The sequence below is a fragment of the Carassius carassius genome, chromosome 48 (genome assembly GCF_963082965.1).
Source record: "Carassius carassius chromosome 48, fCarCar2.1, whole genome shotgun sequence".
NCBI classification, from domain to species: Eukaryota; Metazoa; Chordata; class Actinopteri; order Cypriniformes; family Cyprinidae; genus Carassius; species Carassius carassius.
The window spans coordinates 23853589-23868867 of record NC_081802.1 but is presented as its reverse complement, the minus strand read 5'-3'; the positions used below and the strand labels follow the sequence as shown (position 1 = coordinate 23868867).

At 42.8% G+C, this 15279-nt stretch overlaps 1 protein-coding gene across 1 annotated transcript; it reads left to right on the top strand.

The window, feature by feature from the left end:
* The first annotated feature begins 2157 nt into the window (after window positions 1-2157).
* On the top strand, window positions 2158-8762 carry LOC132131866 (histone H2A, sperm-like). The gene is made up of 2 exons (XM_059543997.1): window positions 2158-2188; window positions 8389-8762. The coding sequence occupies exons 1-2, from the start codon at window positions 2158-2160 to the stop codon at window positions 8760-8762; spliced, it is 405 nt and encodes a 134-aa protein (XP_059399980.1).
* Window positions 8763-15279: the final 6517 nt, after the last annotated feature.

The following is a 15279-nucleotide window of genomic DNA, read 5'->3' as shown; positions in this document are numbered from 1 at the left end:
GCACTGGCTCGGCAGACGTGTGCCTCCTCTCCCCTCTCCCTCCGCAATGGTGAGACGGCGGCTCTGATCCATCCCTCACGAACCCAGGGTCGAAGGGGGGCCATGGTGGAGAGCGATGCCTGACCTACTCGCGACCACTCACTCCTCTGCGACCTCCCCTGGTCCCACGAAAAACGACCAGGCGGGTTCCCTCAAAACCACTCTTTCTGTCCCGCTTGGTGGCTGGGGAGGAAACATCAAAAAACATACCGCTGGATCTTAGTAGATGGAGTCCTTCTGTGACGTTCGGGACCCAGTGAGACACAGGAAAAGAGAGATCCAATAGCACTAGGTTTTATTAGGGTAATCCAAAGAGAAGTTTCGCCCAAAATGCCACTTTTAAAATTGTTTAATGGCTACAAAATGCCAAGCCCTCGATATACAGAGCGGTATCCGAAGGACTTTTCCTCTATAATACATCTGGCTCACGTGTATTGCTGTCCCTTATAGGCCCAGCCCACAATGAACACAGACCATTGCATGCAATGTATTTCTGCCTACACTATCCAGATTAAAATCAGGCCTTTTCCAAAAGTCCTTTCAGTAAACCAAATATGTATATGCAGTTTTTCTTCTGGAAATAAAACCCTCCATTTTTATTTATTTAATTAGTTCTAAATTTGGAAGAGCAGATTTTAAGTGACCTTACCACTCAGAACTGACCGGTCAACAACACACACTAATTATATAAGCAAAAATGCTTACCTTATTCTATGGTGGCCACCACTGTGTGTGTGTTGCTCATCAGTCAGCTCAAAAGCAGTCGTCCACTCTGCTGCTCCTTTCCAGTCCCATCTGGGTCGCCAAATGTAGTGTATTTTCGTCGGCCATGAATCTGAGGAATCACACTGTCTCAGGGTTTTGTTTCCATAAGAAAGATTTTATTCTCAAGAGAAAATAAAACCGAGAAAGCTCTGCAGAACAGTCTGTCGAGTCTGTGTCGGTTCTCTATTTTATACAGTGCTTCTGAAGGCGTGCCCATGTTCAATACATTTCATACATATGGTTCTGTTTATCAACTCTTCTACTTTTATGGCTGTCTCCAGCTTGCTTTTAGGATGTAGAATTTATTCTAAGTGAAACGAGGAGGCCTAATCATATATTTTGTCTTATGTCAAAACAGTGTGTCCAACTTTACTATATGCTGTATTTTGGTAACGTCTGCACCAAGGAGGTCTGATCATATATTTTGTCTAATGTCAAAACAGGACATGCAACTTTACTATATGCTGTATTTTGGTAATGTCTGCACCAAGGAGGTCTGATCATATATTTTGTCTAATGTCCAAATAGAGTGTGCAGATGCACCATATACTATCCCCCTGCACTCTCTGCACAATCCATTCTCAGGCAGGCCTCTACATACAGTCAAATGCATGATTATAACAGTAGAATAACTTGATACATAAATGGCTAGAGTCACATTGATTATGCCTGATTAGTTTACATATTGACCAATAAAAATCTTCCACAAGTGCAAAACATCTAATGGAGAAATCCAAAAGGGATGGCTCGGATGTGTTTCAAAACTTGCTCAACCTCAGAAATGTTCCACGCGATGAGACAGTGGGTTCGCCAGTGGAGAGATTAATGTCGAGGCAGACGCGCACAACTCTGCCAATCAGCAAGTTCATTCTGGTGCCAGCCTCAAAGGACAACGTTGCTGTCAAGACTCAACTCTCAAAAAAGAGACACTGTCAAAAGAGATACTACGACAAGTCCAGCAGAGCTCTCCGGCCACTCATACAAGGTGAGATAGTGAGACTTGCAACTTCTAAAGGCCATAACAGAATCGGACTCGTCAAACAGCTCTGTGATGAACCAAGGTCATATCTTGTGGAGACTGAAGGAAAAGAATACAGACGAAACCGAAGACATATCCTTCCTGTCGCGGAGCCACAGCCACAACGGTTCGAGCACAGCGATGTGACATTTCCCTTTGTCCAGACCCCCTCTGTTGAATCTAAGCACAAATACTCCACTCCAAGTGAAGTCAAAGAACAATGCACCCCACAAGGAGCCGAGAAGAAGCCGCTGAATGAACATTCAACAAGAATTCCTTCCACAATTCCATATGTGACCAGAGCAGGTCGCCTTTGCAAACCAAACCCTAAATACATGGAAAGAAGAAAAAAAGACAGGGGAAACAGTTTAGTTTAGTAACAAAATGTTCAATTTGTAAAGGTAGAGGTTATTTTAAAAAAAAAGAGGTTAAGTGTAAAAAGATTTTTTACTCTCAGCTTAACTAATCTGTTAAATGTGTTGCTTATAAAGATAAAGGCTTTGAGTTAACTTACAATTTAAGGAACTTCGTATGGAACTTTTCATTAAGGAATATCTGTCACAATTAAAGAAGGAGGATGTAGAACAGAGCGCTCTATAGCTTAAATCCAACAGACTAAGTTGTAAAAGCTGGTTTCTACGCATGCGCGAGTATGTGTTACGGTGATGGAGTTATATGCTTGTATGTTGAACTTCTGCATCTCCTCTAGTAAAGTTATATGTTCTTAAACGAACCTTTGCCTTGCCGCTCGTCATTCAACAAATATTTTAGCAAATATGAAACTAAATGCGCTTGTTTAATGGCTACAACAGTATAGTAGGCCTACATACTCTCTATTTGTGCAAATTTCTGCACATTAATTTAATTCTGAATTTTGCACACACAAGTTGAAAGGCATTTGTTCAAATCAAGTTTACGGATAATTGTGCATGCATTTATTAATCATTATGATACTAAAATCCTAACAAATAGGCTATGCTATGTACAAAAAAATCAGATGAGCCCATAACATGATCACATTTACACTTTAAGCATTTTCCTCCCATAGAAAACCATTAGGGCTATAAGAACGCTTACTGTGGCTTAATGCAGATTAGAATGTCCCCTTATTATGTCTTTTTGAAAATTTTCCCCTGAGTGAAACGATCGAGGCTAACAGCAATCTCTTTTTTTTTTTCATTCAGGCAATTAATTTTAGTGACACAGGAGGTGCCGGATCCAATAAAAAGGTTCCAATGTCGAAGGTGACGGAACATGTTCCGGCGTGTTCCGGCTCAAATTAAGCCCTGACTGTGGTGTAACTTGATTAGCAATAATTTCCATTTACATGGTTCCCTAAGAGATGAATGGCGAATCAGTAGACACAAATCCTTTATTACAATTAAAATATTTCTGTTGTGATATGATGCTGGCCCACATCAACGATGTGTTTAAGGTGTTTAATGAGATAACAGGATAATCTGATGCCCGAAGATAAGGGCCAGACAGACTCGAAGACTCCGGATGATGTTCGTGTGCTTCAAGATGCCCAAAATAACAGCTGTATGAAAGCCTCCTAACGCTCATCACTGATGCTGCTTACATTGAAATCTCTTTTAGACTGTTTTCTGAGCACACACATTACGTGTTCAGGCTTTTATCAACTTTTCCGTTAAAACTATCCGTCAGATTTGAACACGGCTTTCTCCCGCAGCTGATGCTCGCCTTGGATTTGGTCTGACGAAGGCAAAAGTAACGTTTCCTCTTTGCGTTTTTTTTGTCTCTAATGAAAGCCCAGAACCTCTGCTTGGTGTTCACTTTGTTTTGATTGTGACAAACTAGTTAACAGCTCGAATTTTGCCCCAAATGTAAGAGAAGGAAACACAAGCGTCAGCGAGCAGCACACACCGAGCGGGGCAGGTTGAGTCTACGAGGTTCTCATGTGTCATTTAAGACCGCAGCGCCGCTCGAGCGCTTTTCATTCAATGCTGAAACCAGACAGAGTTTTTCAGATCCGATCAGAGAGAGACAGAAAGAAATGGCAGAAACCGCCCCAGCCCCCGCTGCTGCCGCCCCGGCCAAAGCGCCCAAGAAGAAGTCCGCTGTGAAAGCCAAGAAAGCAGGTCCAGGCGTCGGCGAGCTGATCGTCAAGGCTGTGTCCGCATCCAAGAAACCCGCTGCCGCTAAGAAGCCCAAAACTTCAGCAGCGAAGAAGCCCGCCGCTAAGAAATCCCCGAAGAAGGTGAAGAAGCCCGCCGCTAAGAAATCCCCGAAGAAGGTGAAGAAACCCGCCGCTAAGAAGGCAGCGAAAGAGCCCCAAGAAGGCCAAGAAACCGGCGACTCCTAAGAAAGCAGCCAAGAGCCCAAAAAAGGCAAAGGCGGCCAAACCAAAAACGGCGAAACCTAAAGCAGCAAAACCTAAAGCCGCCAAGCCTAGAAAGTCAGCTCCCAAGAAGAAATACATCTAACGGTACTGTGTTTCTCAACGGCTCTTTTAAGAGCCAACCACTGACAAAGTAAAGAGCAAAACTCATGTTTCTGAATGATTTGTTATTTCTGGAATCAAATAGCCAAATATGTGACTCAACAAATTTAGTTTAGGTAAAACTCAAGTAATTAATTTGTATTCGCAAGAAATTGATTGAAAATTGCCAAAAAGCTTGTTAGATTTCAAAGCAAACAGTTATCACAGAACGACTAAGGATGTTGATTAACAGTACAGATTAGAATTTATACACAAACCATAATGCTGGAGAAACGTGGCAATTCAAACAACCCCACAAACAATAATGGCAGTGATAAAATTATAATATTACATTAATGGTAATAATACTCTACAGTATCAGATCTGGGGCCTCATTTATAAAGCGTGCGTACGCACAAAACGGGGCTGGAAACGTACGTACGCCAGTTCCCACGCAAAGGTTGTGATCTATAAAAAACAAACTTGACGGGAGAATGTGCGCACCTTTAAGCAAACTTTGAGCCGTGCGTACGCACATTCTGGAGACAAAGGGAATTGGCGACACCGATGGTGAGGTAGTGAACTGAAGTTAGATTGTAGAAAATAAATGTGAGAAGAACGATTATAAGAATTAATGACATTTAATTTTCACTCCATTTCATACGTTATATCCACATTATCATGAAGATTAAATCCAACAGTGTTATTTGTGCCGATTGTTTTAGGCTATATACATCTAGTAAAATCCAAACGTAATTCAAAATGTATTAAAAGTAAAATAAAATAATAATCAGCGCTGCCTTACAGTCACATTGTCCACAACGGGAGCACAGGAGGACATGGCGCGATACATGTGATAGCCTACAGAATAGCATGAAATACCCTTTTATTAGAGAACTGCAGAACACAGTGTAAAAAGGAAATATTTTCCTTAATATACATAGCCTATATCATAAAATGTCAAAGTCTGCAAATACAGTCATGAAGCACAATCGCTACTCATCATCGGTCCTAACTATTACGGTGTTCATTACAAAACCGTCAAGAAGCATGTGTTCACTATAACATCTTCGTCTTAAATTTTCGCCCACAAATTAATTAAGTGATTTTGTCAAGGTGTTAACGATCAGTCTATTTGCTAGAAACATATAAATTCTCCGGTGACCCGGGTATGTAATGCTTCATGATGGCACTCCTGGCACTGTTGGAGGATTACGCTAATGGCAGAATAAGGAGAGAACGAGTTTTCAGGGACCATGATGATTTCCTGGCCCATGATGATGACTGGCTAATAAGCCGATTTAGATTCCCTAGAGCTGTGCTCTTGGATCTATGTGCTGAATTGGGTCCAGTATTAGAGAGGGCAACACGCCGGAACCATGCCATCCCAGTCCAAATACAAGTCCTCACCACTCTGGGGTTCTTGGCAACCGGCTGTTTCCAGCGGGAATTGGCAGACAGGTAAATTAATAATATAAAAAAACTATAAGTAATCCTCAAATTTGTCTCTAAGACCTTTTTGTATATGAAATAATTCTATTGGAATCTATCATCTCACCCTATAGGTCTGGTATATCACAGCCGTCCCTGAGTGCCATAATATCTGTCGTTTTAAATGGTATACTTAATATGGTTAGTCGATACATCAGGTTCCCCTACACTGTGCGAGAACAGGCCGAAATTAAAACGCAATTTGCAGCAATGTCTGGTTTCCCAAATGTAATCGGCGCAATTGACTGCACTCATGTTGCTATAAGGGCACCATCTGAAAATGAATTTGCTTATGTTAATAGAAAGCATGTGCATTCTATTGATGTGCAAATCATATGTGACTCCAACATGACCCTCACAAACATTGTGGCACGCTGGCCTGGTTCAACACATGATTCCTTTATCTTGACACATAGCAGTGTAGGGAACAGACTAAATGCAGGCGCAGTACGTGATGGCTGGCTTCTTGGTGAGTTTAACAATATTAAAAAGTTGAAACTGTAACAATTTTGTTTTTAATATAATTATAACCTGCAGGCGACAGTGGCTACCCCCTGAGACGCTGGCTCCTCACCCCATTTTTAAACCCGCAGAGCGCAGAGGAAACTCATTATAACGAGGTCCACTCTCGTGCCCGCGCAGTTGTGGAGCGTGCCATCGGCATCCTGAAATGCAGATGGCGTGCTCTGGATGCCTCGGGTGGCAGACTTTTATACCATCCAGCAAAAGTGTGCAAGATTGTCAGGGCGTGTGGTGTTTTGCACAATATAGCACTGAGAAACGGTATTCCTCTCCCTCCTGATCTCCCTCTACCCCAGCATTACGACCCCGAGCCACAGCCCCCTGGCCGACAAGAGGGATATCAACGAGGTGCAAGAATCCGTGAGGATGTCATGCGGCGTTTGTAAAGAAAGACAAAACTCAAGGTTCATGTTTTAACTGCATCTTTTAATGATTGTGCAATTTCTTGCATCTCTTCTCTCATCTGCCGTAGCTCATCTGCAACCCTGTTGACAGCGTTTATTGTCTCTCGCTGTAACTGCAGGACTGCGTCAGTGAGTACCCGACCACTTTTGGACGTGCCAGACGCAGAAGGGGCACTGCTTTGAGCCGGACGCTGTGCATCTGCATCTGAGAACCCCTCACCCTGAACCTCCTGTTCATTTACAGCTTCAGACTCCGGAAGGACTGGAGGACAAACAATTGGCAACATTTATCCATTTATCACCCCACACACTCAAATGTACAGCGTTAATGGTTAAAAATCGGTTTAACCTTGCTCCTCTGTGGTTTCAGTCACGTCAGTGTCTCCCTCCTTTTCCGACACAATACCACACACGCTGACCTCCCCAATTATAGCCGCGATTTTGCTGTCCACTGATTTGAGATCAGCTGTACATGGGCCCCCACCAGTTGCAGCCACGCTCTGGCGGTGGGAGGACAGTTTTCTCTTTGCCTCCACCTTGAATGAATGAGAATCTTTATTTCACATATTTTGCATACTGTAAGCACATGTAAATAAAACTTTTTGAAAATCAATATTGCTATTTATATAGGTATATAGCCTAATAAAACACAAATGTAATATGTTGGTAAAAAAAAAATTTGTATACCTTCAGGTCGGACCATTTTTTCTTTAATTCTGCAACTGTCCGTTCTGTCCCACTGACACAATTGACGGCAGAAGCAATACTTTGCCACTCGCACTGCTTCTTTTTATTAGTGACCCCACTGCTATGGCCACCAAATAACACAGTTTTCCGAGCCTCCACCTCCCCTACAAGTGTTTCAATCTCAGTATCTGAGAAATTACGTTTTTTTCCTCTTTTCTCACCTGTCGCCATTATTAAAATTAGGCTAACAGAAATGCACGTTTTCACTTTCTTGGATTAATTAATTGGCGGGTCGCATGCCAGTTTTCCAGGTATATATGGGATTCCACTCTCATTTACATGCTGATCAGCAATCATGAGGTGATTTGCATTGACTATTTATGGTTAAAAATGGGCGTGTACAGGGCGGGATATGAGGCTGGTTCACGTACGCACATCTGCGGGTGATCTGTGATTTATAAAGGGAACATTGCTTACAGGTGTGCGTACGCACGGTTTTATAAATCGGAATATTTTTTGGCGTACGCCATTTTTGGCTTTTGGGCGCACGTAAACTTTTAGTAAAGATCCTACGCATAGTTTTATAAATGAGACCCCTGGTCAGTGTGAACAATAGTGTGTAAAATGTGTAGCACTTTTGGTAGGAACAGCGTATATATCCATTGTTGTACTTATTTGAATTTTCTATCAAACATTTCAGTGATTCAATATCTGGATACATTATAGGTTTATCTCTGTAAAGCTGCTTTGAAACAATCTACATTGTTAAAAATGCTATATAAATGAGGATGACTTGATCTAATCTCTTCTGTCTAGTCAATACATGTGATCGTTCCAAAAAGGGGGTTGGGCTTTTGAGGGAAGTTCAGTGATTGGTTTAAAACATATCACAGTGTAAACCAATGGGCGACTGGCACTCGCGTTTAAAGCTATATGAGCCTACACTGATCTCCATTCTGTTTATCTTCGTCAGGGTATTATTCTGTTTTAAATTCTGATTTTAACAATGAGTGGTAGAGGTAAAACCGGGGGAAAGGATCGCGCTAAGACCAAGAGTCGCTCTTCCAGGGCGGGACTGCAGTTCCCCGTCGGCCGTGTTCACAGGCTTCTCCGCAAAGGCAACTATGCCCAGCGCATCAGTGCCGGAGCTCCGGTGTATTTGGCCGCTGTGTTCGAGTATCTGACCGCAGAGATCCTGGAGTTGGCTGGAAACGCCGCTCGGGACAACAAGAAGACCCGCATCATCCCTCGACACCTGCAGCTGGCGGTGCGAAATGACGAGGAGCTGAACAAGCTTCTGGTTGGCGTGACCATCGCTCAGGGTGGTGTATTACCCAACATTCAGGCCGTGCTGCTGCCCAAGAAGACCGAGAAGCCCGCGAAGGCCAAGTAGACTGACCGAAGCTTCTCCTCAAACCAAAGGCTCTTTTAAGAGCCACACAATTCCCCAAGAAAGAGTGATTTCATTTATCGTTTTTTTTTAAATTTTCTATTGAAGTCCCTTCGATAGATCGAATAATAAAGTTGTTGCAGAATGCACATGAATTGACTAGTTATTGTAATACACAATGCTGACATAAAAAAAGAAGTTTGTTTGTCTGAGACTCCATTATACTTTTTTTTTCTTAATTTGACTAGAAATTCACATGGTCCCCAAATATTTTTTTTGAAAGTAAAGCATTTTCTAACTAACCACTACACTTTGTGAGGGTTTAATTATGGCATTATGAAAATGTAGTTTTATTGGCACTGCTAAAAACATTTAAGCTGATATATTGATAATAAAATAAATGTAATACAAAATTGTGATGATATAAGTATCACTTGTGTAAGTTTTTTTCTACATTATTCAAACTGTACGTCCACTAGTTTTTAAGACACATTAAAAATCACCTATTTTGGTTTACAAATTTAAAACTGATTTCGACTTATGTATTTTCGTGGATACAGAGAAAAAGCAAAGTACGTTTGGGCGGGAACAGACGCCAGACAATAACCAATCAAATGCATCTGAAGCAAAGCCATCCAATGAGCGCATGGCAGCCCTGGGCTTAAATACACGCTGTGTTATATTATAACCAGTATTCATTTCTTTCATCTTGTTCACAATCACCACTGATATCCTGAGAAACAATGGCGAGAACTAAGCAGACCGCTCGTAAGTCCACCGGAGGAAAAGCCCCGAGGAAGCAGCTGGCCACTAAAGCTGCCCGTAAGAGCGCTCCGGCTACCGGTGGCGTTAAGAAGCCTCATTGCTACAGGCCCGGTACCGTGGCGCAGAGAGAGATTCGCCGGTACCAGAAATCCACTGAACTGCTGATTCGCAAACTGCCCTTCCAGTGCCTGGTGAGTAGTGATGGGAAGTTCGGATCATTTTACCGACTCGGACTTTTGAGTCTCGTTCAGCAAAATGAACAAATCTTTTTTTGAGTAATTTCGTTCATTTCGTTCATTTTAGCAAAATGTAATGAAAATGTTACGTGTTACTTCCCCAACACACCTAGTACTTACGCAAACGTGGATCACACTAAAAACAATCCAAAACTAAAATGCTATAAGATACAGAAAAAAAAATTCATTCTTTACCTGGGTCTTCAGTCTGTGATTAGCTCACCTCACCTCTTATCTGACAAGAAGTCCTCGGGTTTAAGTCATTCCTTAATCACGTGACAGCCCCATACGCAAAACTAACGCAGTCTTGAGCCGGAAAGAGAATTGATTAGTTCATCTCATGAGTCTTTCGGGTCGAGTTTGACTGGTTCCTTAATCATGTGACAGCCCCATACGCAAAACTAACGCAGTCTTGAGCCGGAAAGAGAATTGATTAGTTCATCTCATGAGTCTTTCGGGTCTCGGGTCGAGTTTGACTCGTTCCTTAATCATGTGACAGCCCCATACGCAAAACTAACGCAGTCTTGAGCCGGAAAGAGAATTGATTAGTTCATCTCATGAATCTTTCGGGTCGAGTTTGACTGGTTCCTTAATCATGTGACAGCCCCATACGCAAAACTAACGCAGTCTTGAGCCGGAAAGAGAATTGATTAGTTTATCTCATGATAAACCCCTTGCACTGAGGCTAATCAACGACTTGCTAACGACCTGAATGAGTTTTATTGTAGATTTGAAACCCCCAACACCCACTCTGACCATCTCCCTACACAACCATTAACACCTCCTGCAATCCCCCTCTCCATACCTCCTGCTCTTCAAATCTGTGAAGATGATGTGCGCCAGGTCTTCAAGAAAAAACAAAAGAAGAAAAGCACCAGGCCCAGATGGCGTTACACCAGCCTGTCTGAAAACCTGTGCTGACCAGCTGGCCCCCATCTTTTCACAGATCTTCAACAGATCTCTGGAGTTGTGTGAAGTGCCTTCCTGCTTCAAACGCTCCACCATAATCCCCATTCCAAAGAAACCCAAGATAACAGGACTTAACGACTACAGACCTGTGGCTCTAACGTCTGTCGTCATGAAGTCGTTTGAAAAACTGGTTCTGGCTTATCTGAAGGACATCACTGGACCCTTACTGGACCCCCTGCAGTTTGCGTACCGAGCAAACAGGTCCGTGGATGATGCAATCAACATGGCATTGCACTTCATCCTGCAACATCTGGACAAAACAGGGACTTATGTGAGGATCCTGTTTGTGGACTTTAGTTCGGCTTTCAACACCATCATCCCAACAACCCTCCAGACCAAACTGACCCAGCTCTCTGTTCCTAGCTCTATCTGTCAGTGGATCACCAGCTTTCTGACAGATAGGCAACAGTTAGTGAGACTGGGGAAATTCATGTCAAACAGCTGCTCCACCAACACTGGTGCCCCTCAGGGATGTGTTCTCTCCCCTCTGCTCTTCTCCCTGTACACCAACGACTGCACCTCTAAAGACCCCTCTGTCAAGCTCCTGAAGTTTGCAGACGACACTACAGTCATCGGCCTCATCCAGGACGGTGACGAGTCTGCTTACAGACAGGAGGTTGAGCAGCTGGCTGTCTGGTGCAGTCTTAACAACCTGGAGCTGAACACGCTCAAAACAGTGGAGATGACTGTGGACTTTAGGAGAAACCCCCCTGCACTTTCCCCACTCACCATCATGAACAGCACTGTGGCTGCAGTGGAGTCATTCAGATTCCTGGGAACCACCATCTCTCAGGACCTGAAGTGGGACAATCACATTGGCTCCATTGTGAAAAAAGCCCAACAAAGGTTGTACTTCCTTCGCCAGCTGAGGAAGTTTAACCTGCCACAGGAGCTGCTGAAACAGTTCTACTCAGCCGTCATTGAGTCAGTCCTGTGTACTTCAATTACTGTCTGGTTTGGTTCAGCTACAAAATCAGATATCAGAAGACTAAAGAGAACTGTTCGGACTGCTGAAAGGATTATTGGTGCTCCCCTGCCCACCCTCCAAGAACTGTACACATCCAGAGTGAGGAAAAGGACTCAGAAAATCACTCTGGATCCCTCACATCCAAGTCACCCCATCTTTGAACTTTTGCCATCTGGCCGGCGCCTCAGAGCCGCAAATACAAGAACAGCAAGGCACAAGAATAGTTTCTTCCCCCAGGCAATCTACCTCATGAACAGTTAAATGTTTCCCACTTAAACTTATGCTTATGCAAAAATGTGCAATATCCTTATATTTATTTGTTACCCCTCCATCCTAGAACATTCCTGCATCTCACTCAATCCTATTCCATTATCATTTATAGCACAATTGTTTATACACTTATTTATTTGCCAATTTGTAATTCTCCCGTAATTTTTATTTTTTATTATTATTATTTTTTTTTTTTCTGTGTGTTGTTGTGTGTCTGTTTACTGGAAGCTTATGTCACTAAAACAAATTCCTTGTATGCGCAAGCATACTTGGCAATAAAGCTCTTTCTGATTCTGATTCTGATTCTGATCTGATTCATGAGTCTTTCGGGTCTCGGGTCGAGTTTGACTCGTTCCTTAATCACGTGACAGCCCCATACGCAAAACTAACGCAGTCTTGAGCCGGAAAGAGAATTGATTAGTTCATCTCATGAGTCTTTCGGGTCTCGGGTCGAGTTTGACTCGTTCCTTAATCATGTGACAGCCCCATACGCAAAACTAACGCAGTCTTGAGCCGGAAAGAGAATTGATTAGTTCATCTCATGAATCTTTCGGGTCGAGTTTGACTGGTTCCTTAATCATGTGACAGCCCCATACGCAAAACTAACGCAGTCTTGAGCCGGAAAGAGAATTGATTAGTTTATCTCATGAGTCTTTCGGGTCTCGGGTCGAGTTTGACTCGTTCCTTAATCACGTGACAGCCCCATACGCAAAACTAACGCAGTCTTGAGCCGGAAAGAGAATTGATTAGTTTATCTCATGAGTCTTTCGGGTCTCGGGTCGAGTTTGACTCGTTCCTTAATCACGTGACAGCCCCATACGCAAAACTAACGCAGTCTTGAGCCGGAAAAAGAATTGATTAGTTTATCTCATGAGTCTTTCGGGTCTTGGGTCGAGTTTGACTCATTCCTTAATCACCAATACGCAAAACTAACGCAGTCTTGAGCCGGAAAGAGAATTGATTAGTTTATCTCATGAGTCTTTCGGGTCTCGGGTCGAGTTTGACTCGTTCCTTAATCACGTGACAGCCCCATACGCAAAACTAACGCAGTCTTGAGCCGGAAAGAGAATTGATTAGTTCATCTCATGAGTCTTTCGGGTCTCGGGTCGAGTTTGACTCGTTCCTTAATCACGTGACAGCCCCATACGCAAAACTAACGCAGTCTTGAGCCGGAAAGAGAATTGATTAGTTCATCTCATGAGTCTTTCGGGTCTCTGGTCGAGTTTGACTCGTTCCTTAATCACGTGACAGCCCCATACGCAAAACTAACGCAGTCTTGAGCCGGAAAGAGAATTGATTAGTTCATCTCATGAGTCTTTCGGGTCTCGAGTCGAGTTTGACTCGTTCCTTAATCACGTGACAGCCCCATACGCAAAACTAACGCAGTCTTGAGCCGGAAAGAGAATTGATTAGTTCATCTCATGAGTCTTTCGGGTCTCGGGTCAAGCTTGACTCGTTCCTTAATCATGTGACAACCCCATATGCAAAACTAACGCAGTCTTGAGCCGGAAAGAGAATTGATTAGTTCATCTCATGAGTCTTTCGGGTCTCGGGTCGAGCTTGACTCGTTCCTTAATCACGTGACAGCCCCATATGCAAAACTTTTCCACACAATTCCCCAAGAAAGAGTGATTTCATTTATCGTTTTTTTTTAATTTTCTATTGAAGTCCCTTCGATAGATCGAATAATAAAGTTGTTGCAGAATGCACATGAATTGACTAGTTATTGTAATACACAATGCTGACATAAAAAAAGAAGTTTGTTTGTCTGAGACTCCATTATACTTTTTTTTTCTTAATTTGACTAGAAATTCACATGGTCCCCAAATATTTTTTTTGAAAGTAAAGCATTTTCTAACTAACCACTACACTTTGTGAGGGTTTAATTATGGCATTATGAAAATGTAGTTTTATTGGCACTGCTAAAAACATTTAAGCTGATATATTGATAATAAAATAAATGTAATACAAAATTGTGATAAGTATCACTTGTGTAAGTTTTTTTCTACATTATTCAAACTGTACGTCCACTAGTTTTTAAGACACATTAAAAATCACCTATTTTGGTTTACAAATTTAAAACTGATTTCGACTTATGTATTTTCGTGGATACAGAGAAAAAGCAAAGTACATTTGGGCGGGAACAGACGCCAGACAATAACCAATCAAATGCATCTGAAGCAAAGCCATCCAATGAGCGCATGGCAGCCCTGGGCTTAAATACACGCTGTGTTATATTATAACCAGTATTCATTTCTTTCGTCTTGTTCACAATCACCACTGATATCCTGAGAAACAATGGCGAGAACTAAGCAGACCGCTCGTAAGTCCACCGAAGGAAAAGCCCCGAGGAAGCAGCTGGCCACTAAAGCCGCCCGTAAGAGCGCTCCGGCTACCGGTGGCGTTAAGAAGCCTCATCGCTACAGGCCCGGTACCGTGGCGCAGAGAGAGATTCGCCGGTACCAGAAATCCACTGAACTGCTGATTCGCAAACTGCCCTTCCAGCGCCTGGTGAGTAGTGATGGGAAGTTCGGATCATTTTACCGACTCGGACTTTTGAGTCTCGTTCAGCAAAATGAACAAATCTTTTTTTGAGTAATTTAGTTCATTTCGTTCATTTTAGCAAAATGTAATGAAAATGTTACGTGTTACTTCCCCAACACACCTAGTACTTACGCAAACGTGGATCACACTAAAAACAATCCAAAACTAAAATGCTATAAGATACAGAAAAAAAAATTCATTCTTTACCTGGGTCTTCAGTCTGTGATTAGCTCACCTCACCTCTTATCTGACAAGAAGTCCTCGGGTTTAAGTCATTCCTTAATCACGTGACAGCCCCATACGCAAAACTAACGCAGTCTTGAGCCGGAAAGAGAATTGATTAGTTCATCTCATGAGTCTTTCGGGTCGAGTTTGACTGGTTCCTTAATCATGTGACAGCCCCATACGCAAAACTAACGCAGTCTTGAGCCGGAAAGAGAATTGATTAGTTCATCTCATGAGTCTTTCGGGTCTCGGGTCGAGTTTGACTCGTTCCTTAATCATGTGACAGCCCCATACGCAAAACTAACGCAGTCTTGAGCCGGAAAGAGAATTGATTAGTTCATCTCATGAGTCTTTCGGGTCGAGTTTGACTGGTTCCTTAATCATGTGACAGCCCCATACGCAAAACTAACGCAGTCTTGAGCCGGAAAGAGAATTGATTAGTTTATCTCATGAGTCTTTCGGGTCTCGGGTCGAGTTTGACTCGTTCCTTAATCACGTGACAGCCCCATACGCAAAACTAACGCAGTCTTGAGCCGGAAAGAGA

What these genes read in the sequence shown, in the direction of transcription:
- LOC132131866 (XM_059543997.1), top strand. Translation starts at nt 2,158, where the DNA reads ATGGAAAGAAGAAAAAAAGACAGGGGAAACA. An exon ending in AAAAAAAGACAGGGGAAACA is followed by an intron (nt 2,189 to 8,388) that starts GTTTAGTTTAGT and finishes TGAGTGGTAGAG; the next exon opens with GTAAAACCGGGGGAAAGGAT.